This window comes from Sinocyclocheilus rhinocerous, unplaced genomic scaffold (assembly GCF_001515625.1).
Source record: "Sinocyclocheilus rhinocerous isolate Xijiao unplaced genomic scaffold, SAMN03320098_v1.1 scaffold298, whole genome shotgun sequence".
Classification (NCBI taxonomy): Eukaryota; Metazoa; Chordata; class Actinopteri; order Cypriniformes; family Cyprinidae; genus Sinocyclocheilus; species Sinocyclocheilus rhinocerous.
The window spans coordinates 38,213-62,512 of NW_015650702.1; the positions used below are offsets into that span (position 1 = coordinate 38,213).

At 37.2% G+C, this 24,300-nt stretch overlaps 2 protein-coding genes and 1 long non-coding RNA gene across 5 annotated transcripts; 2 read left to right on the forward strand and 1 right to left on the reverse strand.

Annotated features, from left to right (window-relative positions):
• Positions 1 to 11,815, reverse strand: LOC107712366 (uncharacterized). Its single transcript, XR_001636785.1, has 3 exons — positions 11,737 to 11,815; positions 3,289 to 3,294; positions 1 to 11 (listed from the first exon to the last, which is right to left on the reverse strand). It is a non-coding gene; the product is annotated as an uncharacterized LOC107712366 (long non-coding RNA).
• Positions 1,760 to 7,660, forward strand: LOC107712363 (tripartite motif-containing protein 16-like). Of its 3 annotated transcripts, none has more exons than XM_016517590.1 (8): positions 1,760 to 2,393; positions 2,947 to 3,042; positions 3,317 to 3,550; positions 3,836 to 3,995; positions 4,147 to 4,203; positions 4,980 to 5,045; positions 6,095 to 6,184; positions 7,060 to 7,136. In XM_016517590.1, exons 1-7 carry the CDS (start codon positions 1,815 to 1,817, stop codon positions 6,151 to 6,153), a joined length of 1,251 nt encoding a protein of 416 aa, XP_016373076.1. In that variant the 5' UTR covers positions 1,760 to 1,814; the 3' UTR covers positions 6,154 to 6,184; positions 7,060 to 7,136. The 3 variants fall into 3 exon arrangements, with proteins under 3 accessions (XP_016373076.1, XP_016373077.1, XP_016373075.1); XM_016517591.1 differs by having other exon boundaries at positions 6,095 to 6,180; positions 7,060 to 7,133; XM_016517589.1 differs by lacking the exon at positions 6,095 to 6,184 and having other exon boundaries at positions 7,060 to 7,660.
• Positions 11,816 to 12,368: 553 nt separating the features above from the next.
• On the forward strand, positions 12,369 to 20,954 carry ruvbl2 (RuvB-like AAA ATPase 2). The gene is made up of 15 exons (XM_016517592.1): positions 12,369 to 12,489; positions 13,132 to 13,186; positions 13,315 to 13,370; positions 13,491 to 13,632; positions 13,818 to 13,947; positions 15,263 to 15,329; positions 15,945 to 16,051; positions 16,540 to 16,633; positions 16,736 to 16,859; positions 17,004 to 17,098; positions 18,377 to 18,495; positions 19,565 to 19,684; positions 19,775 to 19,904; positions 19,995 to 20,109; positions 20,688 to 20,954. Exons 1-15 carry the CDS (start codon positions 12,478 to 12,480, stop codon positions 20,711 to 20,713), a joined length of 1,392 nt encoding a protein of 463 aa, XP_016373078.1. The 5' UTR covers positions 12,369 to 12,477; the 3' UTR covers positions 20,714 to 20,954.
• Positions 20,955 to 24,300: the final 3,346 nt, after the last annotated feature.

Below are 24,300 nucleotides of genomic sequence, written 5' to 3' on the forward strand. Positions count from 1 at the left end.
AAAAGGAATGACTCAGATTTGGTGAGGAATATGGGGGTGGATTTGCAGTCCCAGTAGAAATGTTCTAATTAGCTATTCATCACACTGAATGTGAGCCACTGCAAACTCACTTCCACTTCCTGTTTTGCAACAGAGATTCCTGGAGCTCTGTGGACTGTGCCGTACAGAGGATGTATGCTCTAGAGAGATGAGAGAGGCTAATCTAAAACAAACACTTATTTCCATCCACTTTGAGCAACAGGGATAAACACCTTTTCTTAGGAAAATGGGTCTGGCATTGCTGGAAGACACAGCAGCTGCTGTTTCATTTAAAGTTGCTGCTGTAAATTTAAAAATGTGCTCAATTTTGTGCGCTTGTTTCCTGCGGTAGACTATCAAAAACATTTGGAATGGTAGTTGGCTTTCACCGCCAGACTGGGAATGGCCAGATGGGAATCTGTAACTCAGTGTGAATGTGTGTGTGTTGCTGCACACTGTTATTTTTGCTCCCAAAGAATTTTTCATAATTTAATGAATTGCAATTCTATCTCAAACTTTGATATAATCTACAAATTTAGTTTGTTTTTAATCCCTTCCCTGTACGGGAATGTAAAATTTTCTACACTTATTTATTTTGTTAATCAAATTTCTTGTTCAGACTTATTTTTAGAATATCCACCATCACCCTCAACTCCACCCAGTGTCGTGTTCAGCTTTTAATTTAAAAGAAAACATACATAAACATAGGCTAACAATTAAAATAACATAACAGAAAGTGTGTTTGTGCATGTTAGTCACTTCTTCAGTTGGAATAAAATATTAAATGTTGGCTTATACATTGTCTCATATTTGTGAAATTTTTTTTTTTAAATTTTTGTGAAAATTTTGAGTAGATGTTAGATAATTTGTTGTTACTGAGATTATATGAGTTCAGTGGTTTAACCAGCCTTAACCTGATCAATTGCAAATCAAATTATTGCAGTATATATTTGTTTTTCTTTTCAAAATTGTATTTGTCTCTTTATATATGTATACAGAGACTCACTTTAGTTGAATTTTGTCATGTATGATAGCAATTTCACCCTGTACCCAATGTCTGTGGTTAAACCGACAATGTAACAGCTGCTCCAATCATCTCGCTCTCACCTACTTAGATGCACAATTCAGATATTTGGAGGTTAAAGGGCTCTTAATATAAAACATACTTTCTTATAACTCAAAAGTCTTTCAAGGAGGAAAAATATGCAAAGAACACTCATCCTCCCTCCAAATAAATTACCCTCCAGCTTTGATGGTGTGTGCCAAAGGTCAATATATACTTGGACTCTAAGCACTCATCCATCATGGCAGCTCCTACGCAGTGGAGCACTATACCCAATGTTGAACTGTCTGCAAGCATGCAGCCCCTAACACCATTCAGAAACACTCTAACGATGAGATCATGGCTTGCCACCAGATGTAGTAGTCACAAGACAAGCTTTTTTATTAAAGATAAAAGAAATGCAAGTATACGTGATGCAAGAGTGCTTTTTCTGGGGTCCTGCAACTCTCAAAACAATTTTATGCCCTAAGATCATACATTTCATTCAAGCTTCTCTTCTTCACTGTTATCATTTCCATTGACATCTGATGATACATGTTTCTTCTTTCTCTCAATCGCTGTCCTCACCTGTGCCTCAGCCACTCCCCCATTCATTTACTGGTTTCTGCATAACCAGTTTAGCCTCCCTCCCTGTTTACGCTATATAACATGCTGTGGTGGCACTTTAGACTCACTTTTCCTGTCTCGCACACGAACGCACATTTCCTTTTGTGAGATCTTTGGGGATTTAACCATGTCGCTTGAGCAGGACCGCTGTTACCTCTGCAAGGAAGATCTCAGGGACCCCGTTTCCATCCCATGCGGTCACATTTTCTGCTCTGTCTGTATCAAGACCTACTGGGATCATGCAGACCACACTGGGCAGTACCTGTGTCCCCAGTGCAGGGTCACCTACAACAAGAGGCCCAATCCACGCCGCCTTCAGTCCTCACGCCATTCATCTTCATCCCTCAGAAACTCTGACTCTTTCCCACCGGCCCCTCCGGCCCCTGACTACAACTATGCGGGACCCCAGGACGTGGGATGTGACATCTGCATCGGGAAGAAGCTCAAAGCTGTCAAGTCTTGTCTGATGTGTCTTGCTTCCTACTGCGAGAAGCACTTGAAGCCCCATTACGAATCATCCACCTTCAAACGACACAAGTTGGTCGATGAGATCGGACACCTTGATCGTCAGATCTGCCCGCAGCACCAGAAAGGTCTGGAGCTTTATTGCCGGACGGACCAGATGTGTATCTGCGTGTTGTGTACGGTGAAAGAGCACAAGGGCCACGACATGGTGTCCGCTGAACAGGAAAGGGCGGAAATGCAGGTAAGACTACAAAAAGTGCAATTGTGATCATATTTTTACCAATGGAAATATTACACTGGTGAAGCTGTTATGGCAACAGATTAAATGGCGATAATGACCAGCAGAAGTAACAACCTTTCACCTCCTGTATGCAACAGTGCACCTATTCATGCAAAAAATGACATTCTCAGTATGCTGGATATGCTAGATTGAGTATAAGAGTAGCCAACCCCTCTAAAACAAACATGGCCAGTGAATGATCTCCACCCAAAAAGGAGATGAGAAAACGATCTAAGCTATAGTATTGGTGAGGAAGAGTTCTTGTACACCTACATTATTGCACAATAACTTGCATTATAGCAATTGCAAAAGAACCCATCAGTTTACATAATAATGATAGAAGTGATAAAGAAATCAATGAGTATGCTTTAAAATTATAAGAATGTTTCATATTAAGTGCACAGAGAGTATCCAAAAGTGACTGTATTGTCATGTGGAAGTGGTTGCGGTGTGGAAGGATGCTGTACTTACAACACTCCTTTGTCATGACTTTGTTGTTTTTCATTCTTCATAGCAACGGTTGGGCGCCACCCAAGCTGAGATCCAGGAAAAGATTCATGACAGAGTGAAGCAAATGGAAGAGTTAAAACAGGCTGTGGATGCACTCAAGGTATGTCTGGATGTTAAATATGTCATGTTATAATAAAACAATAAATTAACAATAAAAAAACTATAAATTATATGAGAAAATAATACAAGATCAACATTAATTCTCTGGTAAGCAAGAATATGTTGCAGAAATATTTATTGGTGCTCTGGTGTGACCAATTCTTACTCGGAAAGAAGCAGGAATGTTTTGTAAATAGATATAAAAGTTCTGAATTTCCAAGAAAGAAAATGAAGCAGAGTTAGAAACAGAATACTGATTACAATTGTTCTTTCAGAGTTCAGCACAACGGGCTTTGCAGGAGAGTGAAAAGCTGTTTGGTGACATGCTTCATTCCATTGAAAGAATGCAACAGGAAATGACCAAACTAATCTCGACCAATAAGAAGGCTGCACTTAACACTGCTGAAGGCCACATGGAGCGTCTGGGCCATGAAATTACTGACCTGAAGAGGAGAGACAATGAGCTGACACAACTCTCTCGCACTGAGGACCACATTCATTTCATCCAGGTGACTGAGAAACAGTCTGCTGCACAAAATACACATCCACTGAGCACCAGCAGTGTTGAAATAAACATCATGTGGGTAGATTTTAGTGGCACTCCACACAGGATGTATTGCGTGCATGTAAAATTATTTTGTTTTTGTTGGTTTTTCTACTATTTCACAGGTGATGGAATACCGTGTGAAATATTTTGTTACCTCTAGAGCCATTAGTATGTGAAAAAATAAGTGTGCAGAGCAATCTTTTGTTAAAAGAATTAGACTAAGATTTGTTCTGTTTTTTTATCGCAGAGTTACCATATGCTGATTGCCCAGACTGATGCCGAGGAGCTGCCCTCTGTTACTGTGAACCCTTACTTCTCCTTTGGCACTGTTACCAAAACCGTCTCTGAGATGAAACAACATTTAAGTGAGTTCAGCAATGAAGAGCTGGTCAAGGTGGCAAAGACAGGTATGGTCCAGTTTGACAGATGCAGTCTTGTTTTATTAGCCACTGTCTCATACCCATTTTGAAATGCTCTTTTTGTTCCGTGAGAATGAGTAAATAAATCAGGCTCTCTTGTGTTTATTGACTTCCTTCATAACTCTCAATTCTCTTCCAGTGAACAAAATGCCATTCTGCCAGCTAGAGGACCGTAAGAAGAAAAGGTCTACGAAGTGTAAGTTAATGAAAATGGGAAACTCTAGCTGCCCTGCTGTTTGCTTTGTGCAAAATAGCTGGAATTTTGGAATGGTATTTGTCAAAAGCCAGTGTCGTGCTCCAAGAAATTGTTGGCCTGTTGCTAAGCAATGATCTTAAGACCGACATCACATTAAAATACATATTTATTAGCTGATCTCTTCTATGAACAGCACACACATCATGGATGTTTTATTTTGGCCTTCAGTTAAACATACACTACCGTTCAGAAGTCTGGTACCTTTCAGACGTCTGAAATATTGTTTAAAATAACTTTGTTCTATAAAATATATTTTACAATTTAATTTATTCCTGTGATGGCAAATTGTATTTTTCAGCAGCCATTACTTAAGTCTTCAGTATTACATGATCCTTTAGAAATTATCCTAATATGCTGATTTGGTGCTAAAGAAACATTTATTATCAATCTTGAAAACAGTTGTGCTGCTGAATATTTTTGTGGTAACTGTGATGCATTTTTTTAGTATTCTTCAATGAGTAGAAAGCCTTTACTGTCACTTTTGATCAATTTACTGCGTCCTTGCTGAATAGAAGTATTATTTCTTTAAAAAAAAAAAAACTTTTGAGCGGTAGTGTATATATTCTCACGTCTAACATGAAAGTACCTAAAGTACTATCCAGAAAGTACCTAATGGTCCTTCCTTTTTGTCAGTAACATAATCTGTTTGCTATGAAAGATCACATTAAAGTTTGACATCATTGCATGCTTAAAACCTCTCTTTATTGTGTCTCTAGCTGATGAAGTTGACATGTACAAGAGTCCCAGCAACACTCCCCGGACAAGGGACGAGTTCCTCCAGTGTAAGTTTGTTTTCATACAAGAATTTCCTTTTTGCCCAAGACCAGAGGGCATTGTTGTAGAGATAACATACACAGGACATAGTTCAATGATAAGCCTAGTTCAAGGTCAGCAGAATTCTCACCTCTGCTGATGATTAATTAAAATAGTATATCAATTTTTATATGTTTTGAAAGCTTGCAGAAAGTGCTCTGAAAACATGCTGGCATTCATCCTGTTAAATGTCAAACTTTAGTGGGAGTAGTCTAACATCATTCCTTACATACTGAGTTTGTGTCCAAGCATATTGTAAGAACGAGCGTAGACTGCTTAGTGAGTGGGTGTATGGGAGAATCATGATAACTGCCATCCCTCCAACATTTCGTCTTCTAAGAGCAGTGTGGTCTTTGGACAAAAACCTACATACACTACTGTTCAAAATGTTGGTGTCAAAGAGATATTATTATTATTATTATTTAGAAATAAATGCTTTTATTCAGCAAGGATATATTAAACAGATCAAAAGTAACAGTAAAGACAATTAAAATGTCAGAAAAGATTTCCATTTCAAATAAATGCTGTTCTTTTGAACATTCTCTTAATCAAAGAATCCTGAAAAAAATGGATCATGGTTTCCACAAAGTTATTATCAACCTAATAATAATAATAATAATAATAATAATAAAACGTTCTAATAATAATAACTGTTTCTTGAGCACCAAATCAGCATATTAGTAAGATTTATGAAGGATTATTTGACACTGAAGAATGGAGTAATGGCTGCTAATAATTCAGCTTTGTCATCAGGAATAAGTTACATTTTAAAAATATTTTAAAGTAGAAAATTTTCATTTGTAATAATATATCGCAGTATTGCTGTTTTTACTGTATTTTTGTGGCCTTAAAAAAATGTGGCCTTGATGAGCATGAGGCTTCTTTCAAAAGCATCTTATGGACCTGAAACTTCTGAATAGTGGTGTAAGTCAGAAGACAACTAAGTTAAGTTGTTTGATAGAATATAGAATAATATATAGAGTGTCTTAAATGTGTATCGACACTCTCGGCCCTCTAGATGAGAGACGTTCACGCACCTCTGGCAGAAAGCACCTCCAAATGTCCAACCAGCTCTGAGAGCCAATGTGCAGACTCAACCACTAGGCAGGTGATTTATCCACATGCATGTTGCACCTTACATCAGGAATTCTGATCTAGGATCAGATTTGTACAGTGGCCGAGAGAGCTCAACGCGCTGCAAATAGAAAAAAACATCTGCAAATTAAGAAAACAACTTCATCAATTTGACAACACACGCACTGCAAATAAATGCTCACAACACAACCAAATAAAGAAACGCGCTGCAAATAAAATTCTTTACTTGGTTGTGTTGTGAGCATTTGCAGCACCTGCTGTCAAACTGATGAAGATGTTTTCTTGATTTGCTGGTGCTTTTTCTATTTGCAAGTGTTTTCTGAAGTTACAGTGCATTAAGCTCTCTCGGCCACCGTAGATTTGCTCCAATCTGTTCATATTTGGAGACCATAGCAAAACTGTTCCCAGATCAGGAATCCTATCCTAGGATAGCCTAAAATAAACATGCAATGATGTTCGTCTTATCATATGCATTATGTTTTGTTTCTTTTAATAAAACTTAGACACTACAAATGTGGCATGGTTGATCTGTAGACACTGCTAACATGATTTATGTGGCCTTTAATTCTTGATTTGATATTTTTTCAGTTAATAATAGACCTATAAAACCTGTGGTCTTATGAGTCTTAACTTGACCCACGCACATCGACATTTGGATGCATTCAAAATCAATTGTGGGACTTACTTTATGTGGCCTCAAAGAAAAAAAAAAGCTTTTAAAGCACCAATATGCAGCATATATGTACATGGATCAAGATACTTGCATGCAAAGTGGGCAGAGATTCATTGTCTTCATAATTTCACCTCCCCGTTTGTCGTCACACATTCACGTACAAGCTTTAATTCACCAATCCTGATCAGCTCTTGTCTGTCTTGTTAATTTTCAAGATGCCTGCCAGCTAACTCTGGACCCTAACACAGCATACAGACAGCTCTACCTCTCCCGAAACAACAGGAAAGCAGCACTAAAGAAAGACCCTCAGTCTTACAATGACAGCAACCAGAGATTTGACTGCCTGCCCCAGGTCTTGTGTAAAGAGCCCCTTTCAGGAGGTGCCTACTACTGGGAGGTGGAGTGGAGCGGAGAAGGAGTCTCCATTGGTGTGGCTTTTAAAGGCATCAAGAGAACAGGTTACGGAGACTCAGCTCGTATTGGCTACAACCGCAAGTCCTGGAGTCTCTTCTGCTCTGACTCCAGCTACTCAGCTCGACACAACAAAGACCAGGTTGAGATTAACACACCCTACTCTTCCCGTATCGGGGTGTTTCTGGACTGTGCAGGAGGCACTCTTTCGTTCTACACCGTGTCTGAGTCTATGTCACTTATTCATCAGTTTAAAGCCTCTTTCAGTGAGCCGGTATATCCTGGCTTCTGGGTGTGGTATGAGTCTGCTATTACTATTTGTCAGTTGTAAATGGAGGATATGTGGGCATTACTACCAGCTTTTAAAAAAGTTTTTTTTTTTTTTTTAAATGAAAGCCTGTTTATGGTGAAGCTGATTACAGTTAGTGTATTATATAATACATTACAAATAATGTGTTTATATAAAAAAAATTTTTTTTTACAAATTTAAAAAATATTAAAAAGTTGCAAAGAATTCTATAAAAATATTTAAATAAGTTTTGAAAATTGTGATGCTCATTTTCCTAGAATATAGACTTAACATAACTTTAATGTCATGTTGTGTCCATCTGTGTGATTATACTTTTTAATTAATATGAAGTTTAATCAGGTCCAGAATAAGCTTTTTACAGTCTGTCTTACGTTTGATTTATGTGGGTCATTTTATCTGCATTAATGATAACATAATAAAAGTCTCACAATTTTTGTTGAAACATTTATTTGAAAAATTTCGAATTTATGATGCACAGATAATGCCTACATTCAGTAGAGTAGTTTGGTCCTAATGACAACTTAAGACATATTACAAGAGTGACCTCTGCTGGTTGCAATCACATCTGACTCATCAAATAAAACTTTAAAGTCCGCATGAAATCAAAATTGACTTTATTTACTTTATTAGTGCACATTGCTAGTCTTGATGTGAACAATTGCAAGTCCGTGCAAGTTAATCCGCTGAAAAAAATGTGTTTGTTTTGGTAATTTTTAATCTTTTAACCAATATCTGAACATTTAGCCTACTTGCTCTGGAATGGCATTCCTTCTCTGATGACGTCAGTTTGACGGCTTGGGCAGAATATCCTTAGCCTTAAACACACCCCTCCAACCGTTAGGTTGCTATGAGTGAGAGACAGAGAGGAGGAGCGCAAAAATAAAACCCCGCCCTCTATTCAGAAACTGAAATAAAGTCGGCAGCAACTTCCGGTTCACGCGGACTTTGATGATTTATTTTACACTTATATTGTTCTACTGATAGCCTAGTTTTACCTTAAACTGAAAAGAAGGAAAGCACTGCTTAATAATTTTTGTAGTTCAGATTTCTACTTTCCCTGCCACAACTTTTCTTAAAAAGTATACACTTACTTTTTAGCATATCAAATGATTTATCATCATTTACACACTGATCAAATATTACGTTTACAAACGAAATCTTAAATAATAGCCAGAAATGATACAGGTCTAATATAGACAGTCATAAATGAATAAACTTTCCTGCTGAAAAAAAAAATCAAAGCATACAAGTCAAAACATTACTGACTGGTTTATTATTTTCAAACCATTCTCACTGATGCTACCAAGACTAGGGCTATCACAAGCCAGGGCTGCGTTCAGCCCCGACAAAAACGGTGCAAAACGTTTTTTAAACGGAAACGGTGGTGCGTTGAACACCCTGTTCTGATGACGCAAGAGTTGCAGCTCTGAGAAGGCCATTCTTTGTGTTCTTTTTGAAGAATTTTCGGAGCCTGATGAAATCGGTATAAATACGTGTTTAATACTGCAAAATACGCTCGATGGTACAGTCATTGCCCTTGCCATCAAATGAAGGGATTTGTGGAAACTGTGGTTCCTAATTATTGTGATCCAACATTTGCCTCGCATTTCAGGATGAAAAGACAAACATTTCAGGTGAAGGATAATCCACTTCTTACCTCCGAGACTGTGTTATGATCTATATGACCTTATTATTTTTATTGTGAGTATTAGGCTTATCATTATTGCTGATCACTGTTGTTGTGCTATGATATTGTAATATTTACCATTATATAATCAGAGGGGTATAGAAAAGTTTATGAAAGTGTCACTCCATAATACAATAGCAAAATATATAAATATGTATAGTATTTTTATGTTACATTAATCAGTATTTAGCACACCTTCCTAAGGAAAGGATATGGACCAGAAGACATTGCAATTACTAAATGATATTTAGACAGACTTAAAGAAGTTCCAGATCTATATTTGTGCTCTTATTATTTCAGTTATTTTGCCTTTAATGTAAATAAACATGTGCAAACAATATACTTGCTCTTGTGAATTTATTTGGATGTTAATTGCATTGTGCGAGCTGTCTCTTTAATACCGCGTGGTTTACATACATGTTGCTGCTGATTGGGCTGACATGTTTGACACATCCACCAAACAAAAGAAAACGCATCTCAAACCCCGTTGCACACCGTTTCCAAGAAACATGTCGTTCAAACCGGAAACCGTAGCAAAACGGTGCACACCGGTTTGAGCTTGAATTTGCCCCAGTTGTACCTCGATGACAAGTAGGTAGCATATTCATTCTGATGTAAAATGAACAGTCGCCTGACTGAGGGCGCTCTACGACCATTATCTTATCTGAGCGCAAAACGCTGCTCGGGAGAGTTTCAACTTAAGATACTAAAAATAGTAAATACATAAAATTATGAACATGTGTTAATGTGTGTTTATTTTTGTTGTCAGTATTTTAGTAGTATTTAATGATTATGTATATAAAAGCATTACAAAACAAATGAATAACCATTGATGAAACCACAAAGATGACGCGGAGGAATGCATAATTACAATATAAAGTCATTTTGAGTGCTATTGCTATTAATATTACTTTCTAAAATAAGGTACATGTAATATAAAAGTACATGTGACGAAAATGTTTCTGCGACAGCTCCAGCTCTCACCGTCTGAATCCGTTCACTTCCGCTGCGTCCCAATGTGCATACTATCCACCCAATCTGCCCTAAACAGTATTGAAAATTACTAATATCACATAGAATTTAGGATGGATAGTATGCACATTGGGACGCAGGCTTCATTCCGTTCACTCCTTTCTACTATAGTGCACTCAACTGTCATACACTATATAGGGATTAGTGAATGAGTGAACGGGTGAGCGATTTCGGAGTCGGACACAGAGCGAGTGTTAATCCAGAACTCAGGATCGAGGTCACGTGTTGAAACTCATCCAATTAAAAAAGTGTTGGGAACATGAGTCAGACAAGTTTAGAAGTTTTGGAAGGATAGCAGAAGAAGAAGCCCAGTCATGTGGAATAATAAATGTAGAAATGAGCCCTGCACTAGCCTAGTAGTGTCACCCATTTCACCTTGGTTATTCCCTTTACCATTAGTAGACTTTAATTTGCAAGAAATTATTAATGACAAAAATAGAGTAATAGCAAAAGATGTCATGGTTAAACTGTATCTAGAACAGAATTACAACTCCGCAATCTCAATTTTCACTGATGGTTCCAAAGATCACGAGACAGGACGAGCATCAGCAGCTGTATTTGTCCCAACTTATCAAATCAAGATTGGTAAAAGAGTTTCTGATCAAGTAGGAGTTTACACTACAGAGATGGTAGCAATATTATTAGCTATCAGGTGGATGGAGGATACTCGGCCAATGAATGCGGTTATATGTTCAGATTCATTCTATGCACTATCAAGTCTTATCAGTGGAAGATCTTCAAGACAAGACATTTTTTATGAAATTCTTTTATGTATGTAGAGTGAATAAGATAGGAATTAAGATATGTTTCCTGTGGGTTCCAGCACACGTGGGAGTGGATGGAAATGAGGTTGCGGATCATTTAGCAAAACAGGCACTGAAATGATCACATATAGAAATTATTATACCACTAAGCAAAGAAGAAGTTAAGGCTAAAATTAGAACAGCAATAAAAATGAGATGGCAAGAAGTTTGGAATAAGGAGGAGAGAGGAAGACATCTTTATCATATTCAAAATCAAGTTGGGGTTGAAAGAGTTAATTTTGGTAGTAGAAGAGAAGATACAATTATTACCAGACTTCGCATTGGCCATACTGCTTTAAATTCTTCTCTATATAAATGAATAAGCACGAGTCTGGGAACTGTAGTCTGTGTGGATTACCAGAATCAGTAGAGCATGCACTATTACATTGTTCTGCTTATGATAATGAAAGAGCATTTCTGTTGGAAGAATTAAAAGAAATAGGGATAGAAAATATTACACTTAAAACTTTGTTGAATAATGGCTTGAATCATTATAAAATATATGATGCTTTAATGACATTCTTTAAAAAAAAAAGTAGCTCTGTTTAACAGGATTTAGAAGGGTTACATTTTTTATTTTTTATTAAAAAAATGTTTTTATTATTTATTTATTTAATTTAGTTCTTCCTATTCCATCAATGGTCCACACTCCAGCCAAGTAGGTGGCGGGAATGCACCTATCGTTTGTTTGCTAACCGCCATAAAACTCCAAAAGTAGAAGAAGAAGAAGAAGAGGTCACGTGTTCCACCCGGACGGATTTCCACTGCGCACCCATTCAGATACAACCGAGATGCGTATGAAAGAGAAAGAAATCAACTTAATCATAAATTAGGTTTGATGGGATATGATAAAGTATCACTCAAGATATTACTAGGGAATAGACAAATGCAATCAAGAATTAAAGAAGAAGTGTTCAATTATCTAAAAAAGACAGGAAATATGGAAAGAATATAAATTGTAATAGTGGTATTTTTTGTTTTACCCTTTTTTTTTTTTAACTATAAATAAATAAATTTAAAAAAAATTCAATATACATATCCTTCTCTCTACCAAATCTGTTCACTCCACACTCCAGATCAGTAGGTGGCGGTAATGAAGTTGGTTTGCCAAAACACATCAGAAGAAGAAGAAGAAGAAACATAAAGAAGAAGAAGAAGAAACACAACTCACGTCATCAGCAAATCAGCATATTTGAATGATTCCTGAAGGAGAAGAAAAAAATATCGTCTTATATTCGGGACAATACGGTATATATCCTTCTCTCTACCAAATCTATGTTCACTCCACACTCCAGATCAGTAGGTGGCGGTAATGCACCTTTAAGTTGGTTTGCCAAAACCGCCAAAAAAAAACATCAGAAGAAGAAGAAGAAGCTACAACCGAGAGAACATGGCAGCGCAGGTAAGTCTGATATTAAGCGTTTATTTCAGGATTGTTGACAAATATACCATTCTTGCAGGTTGTATACAAAATAATATATGTGTTTGCCTGTTTGCCTGTGGTGTGCTGCCTGTAGAGCCTTGAAATTTTTTGTGAATAACAGCAAACACGTCTGTGGGCTTGCCGCTTTTAGCACATGTGCTTCAATTTATTACAACAATAATTCGGTTTTGAGGTCCATTTATGAAAATGGCTTTTATCCAGCTATTCAGAAATTGAGAATCTTCCTAGTAAATGGTTCTTTAACTAGCCTGAAGCCATAGCTTGTGTTTATGATGTTTAGCGTGCGTGTCACTGTTTTTATTGGAAATATGAAACTCCCCTATGTAAACTGCATTATTAGCGCATTTGCCACAATTTGTCATTATGGTAGTAAAATTAAGGTCTCGTATTTTACACTTCACACATTTCTGCGGCATTGCTAAAAGTTCAGCTAACTGTGTTGTGCTTGTGTGTCACTATGGCAACGCACGAGCTTAACGGCTGTTTACTGATCAAATTACATAAAGATGACATTAAAACGCAGCTTAATATTTAATTTTCACATTTACATTGTACGTACATTTTCACTTGCATTATATTTACCTTTTTAATTTATGAAAGGTGGCAACCACGAAGGTTCCGGAGGTGCGAGACATCACTCGAATTGAGAGGATTGGTGAGAAACTAAATAACCCACAGTAACAATAAAAAGCAAGAATTAATTAGTTTTTGCTACCAGAATAGCTATTTGCAAGAACAAGTAAATATGCTGATAAGTGACATAAATCTTGATTTCTCTCACAGGCGCACACTCTCACATTCGTGGCCTTGGGTTAAATGATGCCTTGGAGCCACGGCAGGTAATGTTCAATGTTTATAGTTGATTTACCAGTGACAACATACTTGTCTTTGGCTCAAATATTGTTCACTGCAAGTTTAGAATAAAACGACATACAAATGATGAACCTCTGTCTCACCAGGTGTCTCAGGGGATGGTGGGTCAGCTGGCGTCTCGAAGGGCAGCCGGCCTGATCCTTGAAATGATCAAAGATGGTCAGATTGCTGGTCGTGCAGTCCTCATCGCTGGCCAACCTGGGACGGGCAAGACTGCTATTGCTATGGGTGAGTTTTTGCATATATTTATCATGATTAATCACATTTGAAACGTAGAGTTAATTTACAAGGTTCAATAAATGCACTTGAGGTTGAGTTGACTTACAGGCACAGTAATGGTATGTGTCAAAAATGTATGTATCAAAATTGCAAAGCCGTTGTAAAATAACCAGTGAGTTGTGTTTATTGTACAGGTATTGCCCAGTCTCTTGGCCCTGACACACCTTTCACTGCTCTGGCTGGGAGTGAGATTTTCTCTCTGGAGATGAGCAAGACCGAAGCTCTGAGCCAGGCCTTCCGCAAAGCCATAGGAGTCAGGATAAAGTGAGTGAGGCCGACTGAAGTGTGAAGCAGCATAAAGTCTTCATTAAGAAAAAAGAATAACTTTCAAACATGTAATGTGCATATCGTCACTTTGGGATTATGAGCAGGCTTCGTACGGGTGCTTGAAATCCTTGAAAATGCTTGAATTTTAAAGTAGTGTTTTTCAAGGTTTGAAAAGTGCTTGGATTTTGGATAAAGTGCTTGAAACTGCTTGAAATTGCAATTGCATTGGTTTTCTAATAAGTTGCTTTATTACTGAATAACGTTGTCACTTTGGGATTATGAGCAGGGTTCGTACGGGTGCTTGAAATCCTTGAAAATGCTTGAATTTTAAAGTAGTGTTTTTCAAGGTTTGAAAAGTGCTTGGATTTTGGATAAAGTGCTTGAAACTGCTTGAAATTGCAATTGCATTGGTTTTCTAATAAGTTGCTTTATTACTGAATAACGTTACTTCAAATTCCTTTTGCATAAAATGAAAACAGCTCTGCTCGAGTCTGCGCGTGTGGCTGTATATTGTTGATCCGCCGGTCTTTATTGACACGTGCATCTGATGGAGCAGAGCGGGAGATAAAAACATATCGAGAGGTTGCTGCTTCAGTCAGCGTTGGCTTGAAAACGACAAATGCAAATTATGGTTAAAAAAATAATGTAAAGTCTCCTGTTAAGTCTGCTTTTTTCATTGGAAAAGTGCGCTTTCAAGCAGTGTAAAAGCTAAGCAAAAATGCCCCTGCTCAGTTAAACTAAATATGTTAAGACTGTCGCGATTAAAGTGAAATAATAAAATAAACATTTCAAAGTCAAAATGCAGCTCGGGTGATTTTATATTAATGCATCTCTGAAGTGAACCGACTGCCTTCAAAGAAGTTTCAATGGGATTTTCGTTTAAGCTAAAAACTAAAGCTAACTAAAGTTAAGCTAAAAACTTTTACTGCTATTTAGGAGAACTCTTAGTGGTAAGATAAAATGTTTTGTGAATACGGGGCCCTGATTTATAGTGAAAAACTCAAGTATGTGTGTGTAAACCTGTAATTTACCACAGTTTAAAGTGCTGGAAAAGCTTGAAAATGCACCTTGAAAGTGCTTAAAAAGTGCTTGAATTTGAATTTGGAAAAGGTGTAAGAACCTTGTATGACATATTAAAGAAGGGGGATAGTAGGCTGTCTTCAAATGGATATTAAATGATTTACTGATTATGGATTTTAAAGAATAGTTTACTCACTTACTTTGTTTTTTTTAAGAGTTCTAGTATGTAGTTTATTTAATATTTCAGAAATTATAGCATGACTGCTCATGTTCTGTGTTTATTGTTTGGCAGAGAGGAGACTGAGATCATTGAAGGAGAGGTGGTAGAGATTCAGATCGATAGACCTGCTACAGGAACTGTAAGTCTCTGCTCTTCATAGGGCAGATTTACTGAATTAATTTCTCTGTTTTGTTACCATTGTTCTTACGGCACCAGACTCATCATCTGTTTAAAATAATTTTAATTAATATAAATAAACTTTTTTTTAAAACTCTAAAAAATAAAGACTAACATTACTTTGTCTATAGTGGCAGCTGTAGTTTACAGGTTAATGTTGACTGAGTGAAACTTTTTTTTTAAAACAATAATAATGTACGTCGTGGATACATAATTAATATTTTTATTCCATTAAAAATAAGAATTGCCTGTTTTTATTTCATGGTTATTTTAACATTTGACGTACCTTGAGAAGCTGAAGTAAATGAGAATTTCATCACACAGCATACTTTCCTGAACACGCTCTAATTCAATACATTTATTTGGCTGAAAGGCGTTATTAAAGATATTTATCATTCTTTAGTGGGAAATTAACTTTTTGTTATTATGAAAGTGAGAAATAAATTTTCAGCTACGTTGATAAGTTGAACGTAGGACTCCGGTCCCAAAATAGTGCTCAGTGTGAAGCTAGGAGATGTCCCTAAGTGAACTCAGTTAGACATGAATCATTTTTTCTCCTTTCTGTATTTGTATTAAGGGTGCAAAAGTGGGGAAGCTCACGCTGAAGACGACAGAGATGGAAACCATCTATGATCTGGGGACCAAGATGATTGAGAGCCTCAGTAAAGAGAGAGTACAAGCTGGGTGGGTAGATAATAAAGCTGAAATTTGTGATACCCTTTTCTGTATAAAACAAATTGAACAGACTGGACTGCCACCCAGCTTCTCCCACTATTTGTGTTAATCGTAACAACTGAACTGAATTACTGAAACATTTGATGAGCTTAGATGAGATATGAACTCTAGTAATAAGCCCTTGAGTTGTATTATTATTATTATTAATTTTAAATATATAATGTTGATAAAAGATTATTAATTAAAGGGGTCATATGATGCGATTTCAAGTTTTCCTTTCTCTTTGGAGTGTTACAAGATCCTTAAGGATGATGTATTTGCTTTATGGTAAGTTTGTAGTGTGTGTATATAATGCATATACACATACATACATATAGTGAGATGGGTATATGAGATGAGTGCATATAAGTCATAAAAAGGCTTAAGCCAAACCACATAGTTTTAGGTTTTCCACTGCTTATATCCTTAAAGGATGACACCTTTTTCATATTCTGCAGAGATGTGATCACCATTGATAAAGCCACAGGAAAGATTAGCAAACTGGGACGGTCATTTACTCGAGCAAGAGATTACGACGCCATGGGTGCACAGGTACACATTCTCTCTTCCTCTGTGAAATGAATCCATCAATCAATGACAACTTTTCCCTGAGAGTATTTTTTTAATATACACTGTTTTTGTTGTTTATTTCAGACACAGTTTGTGCAATGTCCAGAGGGAGAACTACAGAAACGGAAGGAGGTTGTTCACACTGTCTCTCTTCACGAAATTGACGTCATTAACAGCCGCACTCAGGGATTCCTGGCCTTATTTTCAGGTTTGTCATGCTTTTTAAAACTGACAGACTAGATAATGACATGCTCAGTGAAACTAGTCCTTGATTAGTCTTTCAGAATGAAAAGAAATATCTGTAGATGTTTGTGTGTTTGCTGATGTTGATGTTTGATTGTCTGTGCTGCAGGTGACACAGGAGAGATTAAGTCAGAGGTTCGAGAGCAGATCAATGCTAAGGTGTCTGAATGGAGAGAGGAAGGCAAAGCTGAGATCATTCCTGGGGTAAGCAGGCTAGTCAAATAAGACATTTGAATTGTTCAATGGAGAGGAACCAGCCTTTTACTTCAATTCTTTTTTTTTTTCTATTGAAAACCTTCCAACTATTGACTCTTTCAGAAAAAGTAAGAGTGCATTGACTTTCATTTAATTCTCTACTGCATGTTTTTAAAAGTAGTGTTAAAGAGTTAGTTCACCCAAAAATGAAAATTAGCCCATAAATTACTCACCCTCAAGTCATCCTAGGTGTATATGACTTTCTTCTTTCAGACGAATCCAGTCAGAGTTATATTAAAAATGGTCTTTGATCTTTCAAGCCGTTTCATGGCACTCAGCGGGTGTTGCATGCATCAGTCCAAAATAAGTTAAATAAAAAGCGCCCATCCATAAAAAAAATGTCTCACACGGCTCCGTGGGGTGAACAAAGGCCTTCTGTAGCGAATCGATGCGTTTTTGTAAGACAAATATCCATATTCAAAACGTAATAATCACTTTAATGTAGCTTGCACTCACTGTTGTAAACGGAAGCAGTTCCGGGCGGATGATGTATGGAGGTCGGCTTTGCGCATGCGCCGCTCAGAAATGACGCACGCGGAAGTGCAGGGGAGAGATCAAAACAAAACAACGGTGACTAATTAGAAGTGCAAAACGAGGATATGTAAAGAAGAATGTCGGAGGATTTCGATATAAGCCAAAAGGAGACTGGTTTTCCTTTGCTAAAGTAAGGAAACATTGCTTCCTTTGCTCCTGTTAACAAACGTTGGTTTTCACGAGACTCACCGGCGAAAAAGTTTAATTCGGTTTTATTCAATTAAAACAACAACAACCTAATACATAAATCAATAAAATAATGCTGTAGAATTGCCTCCAAGTTGTTATGCCTTAAGTGCATAAAATATCTCTTGGCTGCAATTATTACATCCACATCTACTACTTTATCTGTAAACACATTAAAGCAATTCTTCATAACATACAAATAATAATTTGTATGATTATAATTATTTTAAAATTGTTTATTCACTAAATGGGAATCATATATTTGATTAAAAAAAAAACTTTTCAGAGGCTATATGCCACAAGATTTTAAACTGACAAACAGGATGTTGTAATCAAGAAAAAAAACTTCTTATTTGTGTATTCCACCAAGTATACCCTGCATTATTTACTCTTATTGCCATCTTATATGCATCATGTTATTTCAAATAGGTTTGTTAGCCTGTGGCATCATACAATAGAGATCATTTATGTCTGCAATGGAAATGTTAAGCTTTTTTGTGCTTGCAGGTTCTCTTCATAGATGAGGTCCACATGTTGGACATAGAATGCTTTTCATTCCTGAATCGAGCTCTTGAGAGTGATCTATCACCTGTACTCATCATGGCCACTAACCGAGGCATCACCCGGTATACACAAACACAACATCAACAACTACCATTAAAGTGCCCCTATTATGAGTTATGAAAGGTTCATATTTTGGTTTTGAGACTCCCCAACAACAGGTTGACATACATGCAAGGTCAAAAAACACTTTCATTGTCTTATTATATGCATTTATTTTTTACCATATTTGCTCAACGATTCGCTCAACAATTTATTTTTCCAAACCCCTCCTTTGCGTGACGCTAATGATTGGTCCGATTGGTCGATTTCATTTTCATTTCATCATGCCTGTAATGCCTGATAAAGCAGCATTTGTGAGCACAATGCTGCTTTGTGAACAGCCGTTGCCGGGGAGATAGCTATTTTACCGCTCCAAAAGCGGCACCTAGTGGCAAAGTATGAATTTGCATTTTCATTCAGACCAACGTGAAAATCGGCTGATGGTTTTATGCAGCAAACACGCAGAGCCGCAAATGTGAACCGGTATATATATCTTACAGGGGAAGCCCCGCCACACATAGAGTGCAAGTCTGTGGGAAACACTGTTGCTGTAGCAGTCTTCAGTAAAATGACGGGGACGCAACACAAGGTTGGGGCTATACTGCTGTGGTATTGCTGTAAAAATGAACTTTAACCATTGATTCTTCATAGCCTCATCCTTTGGCAGTAAAAAAAACCCCGGATTTACCCACAGTGCAGAGCACAGCTTCTTCTCGACATGATGCTATCCACAGGAATCCGCTACAGTGTTTGAGGGAGGGGGGTTCAGGTTTTCCCAGGTCTGCGTGCGCAACAAGTGGACGGGCAATATGCTAATGTGCCATGTTGACGTCAACACAAAACGACTTGGGATTCATTTTAAAAACGACTCGTTTAAATGATTCAGTCGACTCTTTCTTTTGAGAGACAATAACTTTATACACGGTGCACTTTCAGATTTAAAACTTTGCAGGATGTTTTCATTCACTTAGAGCTGTGTTACACACTGCATGAAAGGTAATTTTGTGAATCCATAATAGGGGCACTTTAATGCATCAACTACCATTAATTGTGGATCATTTCTCCTCATCCACTGTTGTTTCATTTTTACAGTATTAGAGGCACCAACTACCAGAGTCCTCATGGTATTCCCATAGACATGCTTGACCGTCTGCTGATCATTGCAACCTCTCCCTACACTGAGAAAGAGACCAGACAGATCCTGAAGATTCGGTGAGATCATTTTTGACGTTAAATAATATGCAGCATTGTAAGGGTTTTTTGTCACTTCTCACCATACATTCATATGTGTTTGTGTTCCAGCTGTGAGGAGGAAGATGTCGAGCTGAGTGAGGAGGCACACACAGTTTTAACACGTATCGGACAGGAGACTTCACTCCGTTATGCCATCCAGCTCATCAGTACTGCAGGCCTGGTGTGCCGCAAACGCCGGGTAATGCCAACACATGTATCGTGACCAGTGCTGTAAGAAATTACAATAAGAAGCATTTTTGGTCTGACTGTGGTTGTACATTTCTCACAGGGCACTGAAGTCCAAGTGGAGGACATTAAGAGGGTCTACTCTCTCTTCCTGGATGAGTCCAGATCCTCACAGTACATGAAAGAGTACCAGGACTCCTTCCTCTTCAATGAAACACGTGAGATTCATCTTTGCTTTTCATGCCCCTGATTCCTGGGGGTCTTACAGCAAGGGCCCATATGTCATGCTCATATGTCATATCTTTACAATGCCTTTATTTTTCCAGCAAGCACATGCTTTAATGGTATTTTTAGAGTTATTTGAGAGTATTTTTGGCTTTTCATGGCACTTGTCTATGTTTGTGGCAGTCATCATGACATACTGTCAGTCTCCATGTTGCATTCCACAATTTATCCTGCTTTGCATTTTTGGAACTATTTTTATTTGCGAAGCCACAAACACCCATTTTATCTCTGAAATGTGCATTTTATATCTAAAATGTAAGTTACTTTATATCTTATATCTAACTTTTTATACACTTTTTTTTTTTTTTTTTTTTTTTTTTTTAAACATATGTAGAGCTGTTGTATAAAAGCATTATTACACTTGCAGTCTTGCTGTTGTACTGAATTTCGGCTTTGTTGCTTCAGCCAAATTACTGCTCAGTACAAAAGCACGAGTGTGAGTGTGATATTGCTTAAAATTATTAGGGTTTAAAAATGATGTACATCTTCCTCTCTCTGTTTCTTCCTTCAGAATCCTCTCAGATGGACACCTCATAATAAAAGCTGTGAAGAGGTGTCTCCATTCATTGCTCCTGTGAAGTCCATTTACTCTTATGACCTTGTCCCTTAGAAGTGTTTAGGCAATTGAGTGTGTTCATGCACTCAAGCCTTTTCTTTGTCATCTTTTTCTTTATTTGCTACTTGGTATTGCTAGATTTTGTTTTGCATTGAATAAAAAAATAATTTCTTCTTGTTTGGCTGTATAACATGGCAACCAAAAGATGAAATAAAACTATTTAACCATAAATTCTGGCATAATGATACTGATTTTAAAGTCGTCATCATGACCCACAAAACACTGATCTTGATGATGACTACAACACAGATTTTACAATCGGTATATAAAATCCACTTCCTTATGATATTACTTTAATTGAGTGATTAATCTACAGTACTGATGTTCTTTGTCAGTATTCATGAATCAAGCCTAATGTTCATGTAAGAAGCAGTGCGATTTTTTTTTTGTTGTTGTTTTTTTTTTGTAATATACTAGTATTTATATAATAGCAAAGCAACATTTCTAATTTACGTTTTTGTTTTTCATCTAATATTTATATTTGATCTTGTTTCTGCTTGATTTCGATTACTGAAAACATTTTTAAATAGTTTTAGCTAACTTAGAACATTGCTAACTTATGTTCTGATATGTCTGTTCTCAGGCTGCTGATCAGTTGTAGTACAACATTACTTGCCTAGGTGGCAGTATTTAATCAACATTAAGCAGTTCTTTATTCTGTAACTTGACAGTGAACATGTATATCTATTTTTCCACCTTAACCAGTGTACCAGAAAGTTTCCTTTTTTAATTTGAAAGGTTTTAATATCCTTTTGAAACTTTAAGATGATGTTTGCAGTGTGCACGTTTATAAGGATTGAGGATTGTATGTACTTGACAAAACCAGAGCGAGATTTAGAAACCTAGAGGTTTTGATGTTTGGTTTTTGCTAACCAAGCAGAAGACAAGCCAATTCATTCACAGTGTGATGAATATAGGGATAGATGGACAGTGGACCTTTTCTTTGGGGTAATCTTAGCAGAAGGGCCACACACAGTCGTCATCATGTCTGAGGTTAAAAAGCAACATTTCCATATGCCGCATGAGTGAACATAGCCTTCCATTTACAGGATGTCTGCCTGTTAAAAAAGAACCATGACAAAACAGCAGACTACTTTAAAATGGAGAAGAAAACATAAGAGATAATCCTTGGAGACACGTTGAGTAGACGCCGCTGGCTGTCTCAAAAGAGTTTTGGATGAATCTGGGCAGTTAGATTAAATCAAAGGTATATAAATTGGAAAGGTCTGAGAGGGTTGTGTGTACGCTCTCCGTTCCTCTCCAACGTCCCAGAGATAAGGCCGTAATTCAAAACCGCCTATTAACATGTCAGGATAAATGGCAGTGAGAAGGGGAAGCATTGGAAAGCTATACTGAAACCAGGCCCAGTTACTTCAGTGCGATCTCTGAAAGTTATTAAAGCTGCTACCATTAAGGGGACAGTTGACTGTTTCTTAAGACTAATGGACTGGAGGAATTTGTCTTGCGTGATTATTTTAGGTCGTAGACTGGCCAGGGGAAAAAAAACTATTTTTTGCTTTCTTAGGTTGACTAATCATGACCCACTTTTTCTTCCTCTTCTTTGTAGACTTTGTACCTAGTGCACTGAAAAATCCCTTTAAGGGAGCATTATTGGAATACAAATCACTTTCATGAGAGATTAAGGGAAAAAGGAGCCTTGCTTCTCCCTCTTAGCTGCCTTACCTGAGATATTTGTGATGTTTCATAACTCTCCCTTTTACTCGAGAGGATTAATCTGTCATCTGTATCCCACAAATCCCCCTCAGTCTCCTGCTGCATATATCTGGACAGCTCTCCCAACATCCCCTTCTTTGGCATCACAAAAGTGTCTGCTGGAATCATAATGCAAAAGCAGAGATGATGGGATATTGAAAATGTTTATAAAATAAAAAAAGAGTTTATAAAATAAAATGTTAAAATAAAAACTGGAGGTCTAAATCTGAAGAGAACCCTGTGGAGAAATTGAGTTTTGTGGCTGAATGACGCTCCTGCTGCTGCTGACGGTGTCATGAGCATATTAAAGCTGAGCTGACTTTATGAGCCTATTTCTGATATGTATAATAAATGTCAGTGCTATATTAGTTATTTGTTATTATACTATGGGTATGTTAAATGATTGAATCTGATTGGCTGACTAGCGTTCTAAGGTAAACGCATGGTTAAAGTAGTTCCAGGCAGGTCTTGACCGCATTACATGTCCATATCACTTTGCCAAACAATTTCAGTTACTTCAAAGCCAAAGGTCCTTAGCAACAGCAAAAGAACCAAAAGCCACAAGGACACTGACCAAAGGCAAATAAATACAGTAAGCAACAAGATAAAACGACAAATTATTTCCATGCTTTTGCCACAAAATTACATTTTATTATTTACGGAAAGCACATATAGCATATACTCTATATCGGCACTGTTCTTGAAGAAGATGAACTTACAGTTTCGCTAGACGCTTCTGCTGAACATGGTTGAGAGACGCACAGACTCAGGAAAATTAATTCACATATAATAACGTTACGCTCTCTTTCTCTCTAATAACTTTATTAATAACTGCATTAGTCTGCTATCAACGGCTCAAGCCTTTACTAGGTCTAAGATGACGTTTTGGAATTAGCAACGCATGCGTAAGAAATTTCTACTTAAAAGATCGTTTTCAGGACAAAAAAAAAAACCTGACGAAAGTCTTGAAATACAACATCTGAACAATATTTGAGATGTGGCAACCATAGCTAATATAAGCGAAATAATTGTCTCCGTTGAATTATGCTGCTCAAGAAATGTTTCTTATTAGCAATGTTGAAAACAATTGTTCTCCTTTAAAATATATAGCTACTTTTTTCAGGATTCTTTGATTAATAGAAAGTTCAAAAGAACAGCATTTTGAAGTAGCAATCTTTTATAACATTGTAAATGTCAGTTTAATACATCTTTGCTTTGTATTTGTTCTTGCCCAAGACTTTTGTATGGCAGTTGTAATTCTGTCAAGTGATTGGTTATGGCCATATTGCATCATCCAGAATTGTAATACCAAGGCATGCCTGCTAATATTATTTACACTTATTTGCATATTTACTTGATTGAACAGATTGCTGTCTGATTGGTGACATTCCATTTAGATTTTCAACAAAAATGTCTCTGCGTAATGAATATAAATCCAGTCACATTCTCTCTGCAAATATAAGTGTTCCCTACTACATAATGGACTTGTTCGGCATTGCTGGGAACGCCCACAAAAACGTCATAACCGTTTATGTGGGGGGAAACAAACCATTCGAATTAACACGCGGAGACCTGGTTAGGCGCTTGATCTTTACTTTTTGTGATGATTTTGATTGATTTTTGCTTGGTGCAATGCCGAAAAGTTGCTGTGTGGCGTTCTGTACCTCTAATAAGTAAAAAAAAAAAAAAACTGATCTGAAGATGTATATAAAACTGATAAACAGACGGACTACCGGAGGTGAGCGGGTAGCACAGATAGGCTAACGCTACACTACTTACCCTGCAATGATCTGTC

Bases quoted from the DNA above. Each gene is read 5' to 3' on its own strand.
- LOC107712363 (XM_016517589.1), top strand. From the start codon at position 1,815: ATGTCGCTTGAGCAGGACCGCTGTTACCTCTGCAAGGAAGATCTCAGG. The intron at 3,043-3,316 runs GTATGTCTGGAT...TTGTTCTTTCAG, and splicing joins AGGCTGTGGATGCACTCAAG to AGTTCAGCACAACGGGCTTT. The intron at 3,551-3,835 runs GTGACTGAGAAA...TTTTTATCGCAG, and splicing joins ACCACATTCATTTCATCCAG to AGTTACCATATGCTGATTGC.
- ruvbl2 (XM_016517592.1), top strand. The intron at 13,371-13,490 runs GTAATGTTCAAT...CTGTCTCACCAG, and splicing joins ATGCCTTGGAGCCACGGCAG to GTGTCTCAGGGGATGGTGGG. The intron at 17,099-18,376 runs GTAAGCAGGCTA...TTGTGCTTGCAG, and splicing joins AAGCTGAGATCATTCCTGGG to GTTCTCTTCATAGATGAGGT.